The sequence below is a fragment of the Pan paniscus genome, chromosome 9 (genome assembly GCF_029289425.2).
Source record: "Pan paniscus chromosome 9, NHGRI_mPanPan1-v2.0_pri, whole genome shotgun sequence".
In the NCBI taxonomy this organism is placed as follows: domain Eukaryota; kingdom Metazoa; phylum Chordata; class Mammalia; order Primates; family Hominidae; genus Pan; species Pan paniscus.
In genome coordinates this window covers 121669993-121683042 of record NC_073258.2, presented here as the reverse complement: position 1 = coordinate 121683042, position 13050 = coordinate 121669993, and the positions used below count along the sequence as shown (strand labels likewise).

Here is a 13050-nt window from a genome sequence, read left to right as displayed (position 1 = left end):
GCCCTGATATAAACTGACCTATATGATCTTCCCAGAAAATTCAAAGTGATTCATCATGTTGAAATGGTAAGTTTGCCAATTCTTCTTGTATTCACCAAGGCATCTGGTGACTAGACCTAGCACATTCTGGAGAGAATAATGGGAGAAAAGTAGGCAAAAGGAACTCAAACTAGAAGAGGGATGGGAGAGGTATTTGATAAATTTTGCAATTTATCCAAACACGAGCTATGGGAGGTTGCTTATAATCCATCAAAATATGAGCTCAAGTGCCTCATTTTTCATTTGCTATCTCATTCAATTATTGTTAAAAACACCATAGAGAAGGCCCATTGTCCCCACTTTACAGTTAAAGAAATTCAGAGAACTTAGGTTGTTCATGTTTTCATAACTAACGTGAATTCTAGATCAATTTGATTCCAAAGCTAATGCTCTGTATAAATATAAAGCTGACCTTTATGAGTGTTTACTATGAGCAAAGTCAGCATGCTAAATGTTTTAACTCAATCCTTACAGTTACCCTGTGAAATGGGCACTACTCTTACCTCCATTTTTCCTGACACGGAAACCAAGGTGCAGAGGAGTTAGGTAACTTGCCCAAGGTTCCACGGCTGACAAGTGGAAGTGCCCAGATCTAAACTGATGCCAGTCCCCTCCCGTCTACTCCACACCACCTCTCCCAGTCACTCGGCATCCACTCATGCTGCAGGGGGGTGATTACAGAACTCATCCTGGCATCCTAATGACTGAACACATTCCTGGGAACCTCTAGAGGGACACAGGGCAGAGGTGAGGGGGTCTACGTGTGAGTTACAGCTCAGCTTATAAAATCCCCTTCTGTCCTTCAGAACATGACATCGCATGTTTGAATCGATGATTTGTTGGCTTAATCTTGGCCCAGTTTCCAGACAACAGTGAGCTGAAGTCTTAACAATTGTGACCTGCTTTGTTGCAGACTCATGGGGCCACCATTTGCCTCTGTTCTGATCATGGTTTCTGGATATCCCTCTGGAGCTTCTCTCTCTCAAAAATAGATCTAATTTGATCAGAGAGAGGCTTCCTCCACAGCATCTCTCTGAAACACTATCTAAATTCCCACATTCAGGTTTCCAGCCTTGGCTCTCTCCAGAGAAACCAGAGAACCAGGATAACCACGCTGGATCCCATGAGAAGAAAGAGAGAGGGAAGCATCCCCGGGGCCCCCTCCATTCCCATCACTCACCCCCACTCTTGCTAAGATGTCTCACACTTCCATTCCCACCGTGCCAGACAGCAAACTTCCTGTTTTCCAAGGATTCTGTGAGTCAATGCCACTGGCCTCTTTTCCATTCTTGAAAGGGAACCCTGATTTTCACAGCCTGGTGGTGTATTTATGTTCCTTTGAAGCCCCATTGTGAGCTCATGTTTTTCAAGATAAAGGTATTTAATTTCCTTGGAGTTCGCCGACCACCTTTTTGTCTAGCAATTGTTCTGCAAAGACTTCAGTAATCCAATCTCCTTGAATTGGGATGCCAGCATCTGTGAGTGGCTAGTGATATTTTCTTTTTATAGCAGTTAAATGAGAAAATAAATAAATAAGTGTTTTTTGAAAAGAAAAGGCAGAAGAAAATGAAACAGCTTGGAATGGAGCCTGTTCCTTTTTGTAATCTCCAGTTTTCCACAGGATCTGCTGTTTCATTTTTTTAGCGAGGTAGGGAGGTGGACAGCCACCCAGCTACAGGCAGGGAGAGTCACAGGGGGCGAGGAAGCGAAGGGGTAATATTGTGGCTCTTACCAGAGGCAAGCAAGACCTGGCAAAAAGACTCGGGATTGGTGGCATCACCACATCGTTAGGATTCTTCCCTGGAATTTGGCAGTAATGTTTGAGCTGTAATATTGGATTAGAAGTAGGGTAAGCACCAGTTCCTTTTCTTTGAAATTTCTCGAATTTTAATAGGATAACAAAGTAGAAAAGGATTATGTTAGGCACTGGCGCGTCGTCTGGTACATTCTAATTAAAACTGCAGCCACTCAGTTTCAGAGGTCTCCGAAAAACAGACCCACTCATAGTTCCTTTCACCTCTATCCCTCTCTGCCCATTCCATATTTCTCTCCTTCCTTTAGGCACACGTGAAAGCCAACTGATTCAAATTCTAAAAAACAAATTTAGAGCTGCTTGGGAAAGCAGGTGAAAACTACTGCCCTCTGTTCAGTCTGAGACACAGGAAAAAAATGTTCCTAGGTCTCGATTCTTGGTGAACACTTAAAGACTTAAAGCCCGGGTATGGTGGCTCACGCCTGTAATCCCGGCACTTTGGGAGGCCAAGGGGGGCAGATCACTTGAGGTCAGGAGTTCGAGACCAGCCTGGCCAACATGGTAATATCCCATCTCTACTAAAAATACAAAAATTAGCTGGGCGTGGTGGCACGCGCCTGTAATCCCAGCTACTCAGGAGGCTGAGGCAGGAGAATTGCTTGAACCCAGGAGGTGGAGGTTGCCGTGAGTCAAGATTGTGCCATTGCACTCCAGCCTGGGCGACAGGATGAGAATCTGTCTCAAAAAAAAAAAAATGATTTAAGGGAAGAGATCTTTGGGTCATGTTGGTTGTGTTTCTCCAAATCCCTTGAACAATGAATTATATACCATAGTAAGTTTGAAGCTAATTTATCAGAGAGAGACCAAGCAATGGCACCTCCCGTTTCAGGCTAGTGCTTCTTACTTGGCTTAGAAGAGGTCACGTGCAGTTTCGCTTGGCCAAGAAGCCTCTTAGCCTCTCTGAGTAACGTTTGCTTGGGCTCCAGCCATGGCACAAATGGGGCCGCCACATTAAACTGGCACTAGCAGCTATGGCTGGGACAGTAGCTGAAGTCCTGGCTTTCAGAGTGATTTGCATAGCATCTCCCAGACAGCCCCACTCTGAAACATTGCCTCTTATTAATATAGCTCAGCCTCTTGTTCCAAAGGATGACCGTAGAGAGACAAGTTAACACTGGCTGGCTGATAGCACCCAGAAATCTTCGGATGCATTTGGGACCTGGACAGGATGACTTCCACTGTTTATTTTCCCTTTCATCTGTCCAGTTCTCTCCTTCATGCCAGGGAACATTTGGTCCCAAAGTGTGGTGGAGAGAGGCCTCCTGTTCACTTCTTTCCATCTTTCCTGGAAGCCTGATCTCCCTTTCTGCCTCCCTTCTCCCTCCATCCTGAACTCTACTGTCAGCACAGTCTTCCAAAAACTGTGGAACCATCTAGACCTCTGTGGATGCGGAACTGTTTCCAAGGCCAACAACTGCAACAATTATAACTTTATATTTCTATTCCACCTCCAACTTCCATTTCCACCACATGGCCAAAAACATAGAGAATTTTCAGTCATTTCATGTTTAAATTCACTTAAATCCAGTGTCTTCTCCATTCCCTCTTCTTCCCGGGATGTATTTCAGGTTTGCGGTTGTGTCATTGTATTGGGGTGGGGATAGGTGTCTGGTCTTATGCCGTAGTCCACTTAGATTTCCAATATCTTTGTCTGGAGTTAAGGAAAACTCAGGCCTTTCACTGGGCCCTCTGCCTTGGGTCCCTACGTGCCGCCTCTTACGTCCCCCACTTCACTAAGGCATGGCACATATTTCTGGGGTTTGCCAAACTCCAGAAATATGCGTCATACCACAGTACAAGCCCATTACACAGCCAAACTCTCCAGAAGAATTTCTCCAGAAATTCTTCTCTGCTCCACATGTACCACCCACAGCCCCTACACAAGTAAAAATCTATTTAGAACTCATGGAATATCCAGCTAATTCTGGGAGTGATATCTGCCTCTCTCCGGCTCCCAGAAGGGCAGGGACCAACCACATTTTAACATGTCCTTTTCTGCTCAGAAGCTCCTGTCCTGGCCAGGGCATCCTTTTATCTGATTTGCAGACTTGGTGGCCTGGTTCTTCTATTTCTTTCTCTTTTTTTTCACTCTAACTTCTAGCATTAACTTTTTGACCAGATCCTATTAGGAATTAACCTTCTGTATTCCAAAATACTTCTCTGGCAAATCAAAAACCTCGCTCTCCAAGGACATTATCTCTGCTGTGAGCTTTAAGAACTTATTTTGGAACTTAAAGCCAATAATTTGACTTGATTTCTCTCGAGGCAGTAACTATCCCCTGGGACCATGAATGCCGCCAAGAGATCAGAATTCCATCCCACCACACCAGCTTTCCGTGTGCCACATCTCACCCCAGAACCTTTGACGGCTATTGCCAATGCTCCCAAACCCAGTCCAGGGCACTGTTGGTGTGCCGAGGAGTCTGACAAAGCTGTGGCATGATGATGGGGCATCTTCCTGGGACACTGATTTTACTTAGGGCTTGGGTGGGAAAAAAAATTCTTACATTAAATAAATATGCCTGTATTACAGAGTAAGATGCAAAATTCACATGTATTTTTAGGACAGAACAGAAGACTTCCAGGAAATTCTGAACAAGTAGGCTGCTTTACACAATGTCCTAGATCCCCAGCAGCTCCCATTTAGTCTCCTCTGCTTTTGGTTCCTCCTGTGAAAAAGCGTGAGACAGATTGGTTGCAGTCCAAGTACCTTTACCCGGTTTTCAACAGTCTCTTAAGTCCAACCTCATCCTACCTATTCAAACCAAGTTCTCAGTGTAACACCTGTGCCTCACAACAGTCCTAAAGCAGCGATTCCTAAGGGATGCTTCCAGGTCCAGGCCATGTGCCCTTAAAGCCTTCCCTGACCATTCCACAGAATTCATCACTTCCTCTTCCGGGCTTCCAGACATTCTCTTTATACCGCTATTAAAACTCTCCCATACTGCAACCATTACAGCAACTATCTGTGTCTCTCTCTAGCTTCTAAACCTCTTAAGGGCAAGGCCAGGTTGTACTCCTTTTGGTAATTTCAGAGCCTCGCACAGTGCCTGGTACACAGCAGTTTACCACGCTGTTTGTTGGCAGCAATAAGAACTACATGAATACTTTCCATTGCAACACTTGGGGTGCTGGGCACCCGTTTGAAAGGAAACAATCATAAGATAAGGCTTTCCAGACTTTTCCTCCTCCAAAGTCAGGAGGACTTTGAGATGCTTGCTCATTCACTTGTTCATTTATCTATTCATTTGTTGTTCATTGTTTCATCAAATACTGATGGCAGGTGATGTTCTGGGCATTGGGACACAAAAATTAATAAGACACAGTCCCTGTCCTTGAGTTGCTTATTGTCTATAGGGGGGAAAATGTCAACAGACAGAAAATATATGTCTTAAGTGTTGATTTTTGAAGAGCCCTTCAGCCTTAGGGAGAATGGATGAATGGGCACATTCGCAGCTTGGGGACACTACTTAAACCTCTCATTGTGCCTTAATTGCTCGTTCAGGCCTAGATTTTGGAATAAAATTCGTTGCCATAAACTTTGTGCCAGGCACTTTGCCGAATGCTTGATTTATCTTATTCAACGTTCGCAACAGCCCTGGGAGGTGGCCATGCTATTATTACCTCTATTTTCCAGAGAAGGAAACTGAGGCTCAAAGATGTTTCAGAGTGTCTACGATCACAAGGGCATCTATGGAGTGAAGTCCATTTGACCCAATGTCCATTCAAAACCTATCAAAACTGCCTCAGGGAAGAGAACCACCCTAGTGACTGTCAGTAGAACAAACACATACGCAGGAGGGTAAACATTTAATGAGCTCCATTCTTAAGAGGTAGGTGGGGAGGGATGAACAAAAGAAAGGGTCCTTGGACTTTGGGCGAGATCTGGAATGGGAGAGATGGTCTAACTCAAGGTCCGTAAGTGGAGACTGCAAGGCACCGAGATCCTGGATCCCCTTCCCAGAGCTTGCCAATGGGGCTGCCCTCTGCTCCTCCACAAGAATGAGCAGGAGATGCAAATCAATACACATGACTAAGTACACAAAGCAAGAGGTCCTGGGGCTGGATTTAGGGTTCAGGGAGGAAAAGGGGAACTGTAAAGATGTGATCAACTCAGTAGCAAGTCTAAAGGGGAAACAAAGGCTCAAGAGATCAAATGGAATAGGGTTGAAAAATGAAAGGAAAGCAGGAAATCCCGGACTAGTAAGGAGGAGGAGAGAAGAGAGGCTTGGAACTGACCAGAGCTTGCGGCCTGGACCTGATGGGTCAATGACAGGATCCTTTGGAGGGTCCCTGCACTGCCCCTGGCCACTCCTGTGTGGCTCCAGCCTCCCTCTTCTCCAGCACCTCTGCACCACCACACGCCTTCCGTCAGCTGTTCAGAGGAACAACTGAGTGTGAGCGGACAGCTCCTGGTGCGAAGGCTATTTGGGAAATAACTCCAAGCACAGTCTCATGAGTCACGTTAGCATGACCCAGGAAAACACAACAATTGGTAGCTTCTGACAGCTAGCAGCAGTTTTCATCACACATCCCACAAACACTGAGTAACTACTATGTGCCTGGCTCTGTTGGGGAGGCTAGGACCACAGAAGCAAATGATACTGGGTCTGGGTCTAAGGTGCCAGCAACTGAGTAGAGGAGACCAAGATTACAGCATAGTGCATTGAGTGCTCTGTCCAAAGTCACAGAAGGCCCTCAACCCACTGTGGTGAGGGGAGAGGGAGATCAAGCGTTTCTAGGAAGAAAGATACCTAGACATTTCTTCTATTTCACTTATCAATCAGAGGACGGATTGATAAGCAGAAGGTCCTTCTGCTCTAGGCCCCAGGTTCACCTCTCCATTTCCACTTTAGAAAGCTCCAGAGCACAATACCACTGCTGTTTCCCTCCAGATGGAGGAGAGACGGCGCTCTTTCCCACCATCCTTTAACTCATTGTTATCATAGAGCAACATTAACATATGCTGACAATCATCCAACTTTATTTTAGCTATTCCAGGTCCAGTCACATGTTTCCAATCCATGTGTCTTCTTTTGGGGGAAGGAGTGGAGGAGCATTTTGCTACCCACACCTTCCCTAGTACAAACCCATTACACAACCCAACTCCCCAAATGCGAATTCTTATCTGTTCCACATGGACCACCCGGCGCCCCTGCACACAGCCCTGCCCACAGTGCTGACTCCTGCCCCACATCCATCTTCAAGGTGCGTATCTGCCTGCAATGCCCTCCTCCCACGGTGTCGACCTATTCAGGTCCTGGGCATCTTCAAAATCCAGTTCATTCTATCCAATCCACAAAAGTGCCTTGACACTTTTTTCTGCATCCCCCCCATTTTCTTTTACTCTGAACAAGGAGAAGTAATCTCCGCACTTCACCCCCCAGTATTTAACTGTAATTTGGCAAGTGTCAGGAATTGTTTGTTAACCACTTCAAGTAAGTGAATTTTGTTTCCAGAAGTCACCTTAAGATGCTTGCTGGTAAGCCTGTAGAGCTTTCTTATTCCCAGGAGTGTGAAGTGATGTGCTGGGACACCTCACTGTCACTCAGCATATCCCTATTGATGGAATGGCTAGCTGAGCCTTGAAAGTAACTCCTCTGCAGGCAGCTGATGGAATCAGACTGCCCTGAAGTTCTGAGAGCAGCAGAGCACGGTGCTAGGGTGCAGATCAGTCACAGCTGTGATACACTGGGCCCAGGGATGAGCCAAGCTCTGTGCTTTTTCACTCTCCCTTCACAGCAGCCCTACAGTGTGTTACTTACTGAACTCATTTTACAGATAAAGGAATGAGGGCTCAGTGCTGCTAACTAATGTGCTGAAACTCACAGACTCACAACTGGTAGAGACGAGACTGAAATGAGGTCTGCCCATGCCCTGTGTCCATTCATGTCCACTGCTTTCCCCACGGTCAGCTCTGGCCTTTGGGGAGTGAAGAGCCAAGAAGTGTGTGGCCTCACTCAGTTCCTCTGAGGGCAGCATTTCCTTTAAATTATAAAAAATACTTGCTCCGTATATCCATATTCTTGAGACCTCTTCTTGCAAGATAGAGATCCACGTATAGACATTGAGAATCACATAGTTATTCATTCACTGTCTCATCAGGGACAATCATTCATGCTAAGCAGAAAAGACAAGCACATGATATCCCTCATTCTACTCCTCAGCTGTCTTCCTCGGGCAGAGCGTGGACAGGTAAATCTGTTGCATATTTTAACAAGGCTGCAGTAGATGGAGTAGTAGATATGGTACGTGACCATATGATTTATTGTCTAAACCAGGACACTTTGAGAATGAACGCTGTCTAGAAATAATTTATAGGCATTAACTGATCTACAATAGATAGAAACAAGACTATACCATCCTGGGCAAACTAGGGTGAGTGTTCCCCTACAGAAAATCCTGGGTGCTCAGGGACCGTCAACACTTCTTAGCCATACATCTCAGTAAGTGACTGCTTTCTATTCAGCCTAATTTAACATTTGCTCATCCTTTCAAGAAAATATCCACATGTCCAGCTCTTTGGGCAGCCCTGTGATGACCAACCCTACCCTCATGAAACTTACATTCTAGTAGAGGAAGTGGAAAGTAAACAAATACATAAGAAATATAATATCAGGTAGCGATGAGGTCTGAGAAGGGAAATAAGGTGGGGTTAAGGTGATGGAGAGAAATGTGTAGGGTGGGAGTGAAGAGCTCTTCGAGGGGAGGCCAGGAGGAGGGAACAGGTGCACAGGCCCTGGGGTGGAAGAGCCAGATGGGAGGCTTGGGGACCACAGAAAAGAGAGGAAGGCTGAGGGGGAACAGATCACACAGGGTCCTGAATTTTATTCCCAGTGGGATGGGAAACCATTGGGAGGTTTGTGGGGGGAATGCTGCCATCGAGTTTGCATTTTTATTTATTTATTTATTTATTTATTTTGAGACGGAGTCTCGCTCTTTCACCCAGGCTGGACTGCAGTGGCGCTGTCTTGGCTCACTGCAAGCTCCGCCTCCCGGGTTCACGCCATTCTCCTGCCTCAGCCTCCCGAGTAGCTGGGACTACAGGCGCCCGCTACTACGCCCGGCTAATTTTTTTTGTATTTTTAGTAGAGACGGGGTTTCACCGTGTTAGCCAGGATGGTCTCGATCTCCTGACCTCGTGATCCATCCGCCTCAGCCTCCCAAAGTGCTGGGATTACAGGCGTGAGCCACTGCGCCCGGCCGGAGTTTGCATTTTTAAAAAGGATCACTCTGGCTAGTAGCGGAGAACATACTGTAGAGACGCAAGAATGGGAAACTGAAACCAGGCGACTGTGACTGCACAGGTGTGAGACGATGGGCCAGGGTAGAAGCCATGGTGCTAGGGGTCAGAGGCAGCTGGGTTCAAGAAACATCATGGAGGCAGAGCCTCTAGGACTTGGGAGCCGGGTGGACACTGGGTGCCTGCGATACACAAGACCCTGGGACAGACCTGATCCCCTGCCAGCCCACTTTATACCTAGGTTCCTTCCAAGGCCATTCTCAATGGGTCCTAGAAGTCATTATGTGTACCTGGAATTTGAACACGAGAAACAAGCTACTTTGGTCCTCTAGGGCAGGAGGAGGATGGCCCTGAACGTCCTTACCTTTAGCTCTGTGATCTTCCTCCTTGGGGCACTTCCCTCCTTCCCACCATTTGCGCTTCAGGATCTCCAGGCGGTTGTTCTCCTGCAGCTGGAGAATGGCCAGATCAAACTCATCCCGGAAAACCGAGCCTGCGGGGGTTACAGGAGAGCCCAGGACACAGGTTATGAATGCCCTGTTAGGTGTCACTCTGCTCCCCTTCCCGGCACACCTCCTGGCCACACTGCCTGCTTTCACCTCGAGAGGGGACAGACAGATGCAGCGGGTGGGGCGAGCCCATGGGGCCAGTGCTGTCTACTCCATTAGGGCTCCCCCGGGAGAGCGGGGCATTCTGGCTTCACGCAGTGTTCTCAGGCTTTTCTGCTTCCCTTCTCTCCATGCTGACTGGCACGTCCAGCCCATGGCCAAACACCCCAAGATGGGTCAAGAAACGGCTTTCCAGGCAGTTGTGCCATCCACCTCCCCAGCCGGGCACCACCACTTTCTAAATTAAAAAGATGGTCTATCCAAGTTAAACAACCTGCCCACCGACACACAGGACGCTGGCTGCAAAGCATCCCATCCACCTCCAGGAGGCCAAAGTTTGTGTTTCTCTGACACAAACCTTTTAGTCAGGTGTGTCCAATTTCTACTTTATTTAAATTAATTTCTCACAGCCAGGCACGGTGGCTCACGCCTGTAATCCCAGCACTTTGGGAGGCTGAAATGGGCGGATCACTTGAGGCAAGAAATTCAAGACCAGCCTGGCCAATATGGTGAAACCCCATCTCTACTAAAAATACAAGAATTAGCTGGGTGTGATGGTGCGCACCTGTAGCCCCAGCTGCTCAGGAGGCTGAGACAGAAGAATTGCTTGAACCTGGGAGACGGAGGGGCAGTGAGCTGAGATTGCACCACTGCACTCCAGCCTCAGCAACAGAATGTGAGGACTCCGTTTCAAAAATAAATAAATGAATTAATTTCTTAGGCACTCGTAACTCTCACTACATTACACCTGACAACTGTTTATCCAGAGAACCAGAGAAGTCACCAATCAATGAGAGAAGAGCCACCCCAGAGTGTGAGAATCAGGTCACCAGGTGTTCCCCACTCTCAGCACTGCCTGCTGAGCGCACGAGAACCCACTGGCCTGTCCATCACCCTGTTTCTCCCAGTCCTCCTTCCCTCCTCAAAAGAAGGCTTTTTTCTGTTCAGTACCATTCTTTTTAATTTTTCTAACGCAATTTTGTCAAGGAGCTTTGGTTCTAGAATTTAGATTTAATCACAAATACAGGCTTAAGTGAAACCATGGAAAGCTCAATGTCCCAGCACAGGCTGAGGCCTGAGATTATTAAGAAAAAGCTGCCAAGGGGCTGGAAAACAACTAAGCTGCCCAGTTTCCTTGCCCAAACTCCATGAAGGCTGGATGTGGACATATGCCCCAGAGGAGAAAGGCTACCATGAAGGATCAGGCAGAAGCTTGGAACAAACAGATGAGTGCTTTTCAAATTTTCACGTGCATTGCAATCACCTGGGGATTTCGCTGAACTGCAGAATCTGATTCAGTAGGCCTGGGGTGGGGCCTGACAGTCTGCATTTCCAACAAGCCCCAAGGTGATGTCCGTGCTGCTGGGCCGTGGACCACACTTTAAGAAGCAAGGAACTAGAACATCTCCCAGATCTCTTCCAACTGTGACAGTCCACAGCTCCACAGTAGAACCTTCCCTACTATAGACACAACTATGCTTGGACGCCCAAACCCCAAGCCTGCAGCACTGGATGTGTGTCAGTGATTTGGGCAAACACCAGCAGAGCTTCAAGTACAGTAAGTACTTATTACACATCTGCAGTGAATGGACACATGAACGAGTTGTCTAACAGATGTTGTTAGGTGGTGAGACTAATGAACATTTCAGGTTTAGAGAGAACTGTCTAGCCCAGCAAAGCATTTCAAGCAGTTTCAAGGCATGTTCAACCCAACCTCGGAACACACCAGGGGCCACATGAAAGGCCTATTCTGCTTACTCCCTGGTTACCTACTTAGTTCCTAAGCCACCTGATTAATTTTCCATCTTGTTCCTTGTTCTGTCTCGCTTAATTTTCCTGGGTCCAACCACATTGCTTATTCCATAGTTAGGCTCTTACATTCCACTTAAGAATGATATACATGCTTGTATCTCCTGGGCATACTCCCAGCTGGACCTAAATCCTGACTCATCAATGAACTGTGTAATGTTCTTTCCAGCCTCACGTGGGAAGCTGGGCTAGCTCAGAGTAGACCTTCCCACCTATCCTGTCCTTTCTAGCTGATAGGACCCATTGGCAATATGGTCTGGTAAATGAATTACTGGACTGGAGACAAGCATCCTAGGCTCACACCCAGCTTCTCTACCTATTCTGTGACCTTGGACAAGTAATCTCTCTGCTCTGAATCTGAGTTCTGTCCTCTATAGGATGGGAATAACCACATCTATCTTGCAGGGGGGACTATTAAGTGAGAGAACATGTGAAAACAGTGTCATGTCAGATATAGAGCAAATGAATTTCCTTCCATTTTTCCTTGGTTATTGATGAAAATTTCTAGAGTTGTGGTCTATCTTACCCCAACTCTCCATAGTTTTGTTCCATGAAAACTTTGGAAGCATTTGAAATTTAGTTCAAATTTGTTAACTTGCTAGAGTATCATCAACGTGTGCCTTAAGTTCATTTTGCAGTTCACGCTACCATCTTGAAACAAAATGTCAGCGAGTATATCTCTCAAAGGTGTCCATAATCTGTATTATTAGTGGACACCAATGAAATATAATAGCATATAGAGGGTGTGCAGGTTTCTGAGTACCCAGAGTGAAGCCTCCAGTTCACAGTTCACAGAACTCCTAGTGCCATAATTTACAGAGTTCAGGGATGAACCATATTATTACCTATGTTCATTTTCTTTGTTTCTGATCAGAATTTAAGTCATTTGCTTTTGTCAAGTAGCAGTGGCTCATGCCTGTAATCCCAGCACTTTGGGAGGCCTAGGTGGGTGGATCACCTGAGGTCAGGAGTTCAAGACCAGCCTGGCCAACACGGTGAAACCCCATCTCTACCAAAAATACAAAAATTAGCTGGGTGTGGTAGTGCACGTCTGTAGTCCCAGCTACTCGGGAGGCTGAGGTATGAGAATCACTTGAAGTGGGAGGCAGAGGTTGCAGTGAGCCTAGATAGTGCCACTGCACTCCAGCCTGGGCTACAGAGTGAGGCTCCATCTCAAAAATAAATAAATAAATAAATAAATAAATAAATAAATAAATAAATAAAACATAGGAAACCATGGAAGAAATGAGAAGGACACTAATATACCCCAAGGTAGGCTCAGCGTGAGACACTGAGGTAAGGCACCTAACTAGATTATCAGGTTTAATCCTCCCAACCCCATAATGTAGGTATTAGAAACCTAATTTTATGAATTAGATAACTGAGGCTAAAGAATGCATCTAAGGTACCACAGCCAGTAACCAGAACACATCCCGGGGTCTGCCTGACTCCCAGCCCGTGCTCGTTACACTCCACAGGTGTGAGTGAATCCTGCAGTTTACAGAGTTTTGAGCTAAGGTAAAGATCAACAGCAGGGA

At 46.5% G+C, this 13050-nt stretch overlaps 1 protein-coding gene across 6 annotated transcripts in view; it reads right to left on the bottom strand.

Annotated features, from left to right (window-relative positions):
* GRIK4 (glutamate ionotropic receptor kainate type subunit 4) overlaps window positions 1–13050 on the bottom strand; it is a 477471-nt gene that overhangs the window by 10543 nt on the left and 453878 nt on the right. For all 6 annotated transcript variants that reach the window (XM_057299274.2, XM_057299272.2, XM_063608842.1 and 3 more), the window contains one exon: window positions 9460–9588. In XM_057299274.2, the coding sequence (XP_057155257.1) occupies window positions 9460–9588 (129 nt within the window). The remainder of the gene's footprint in view (window positions 1–9459; window positions 9589–13050) is intronic.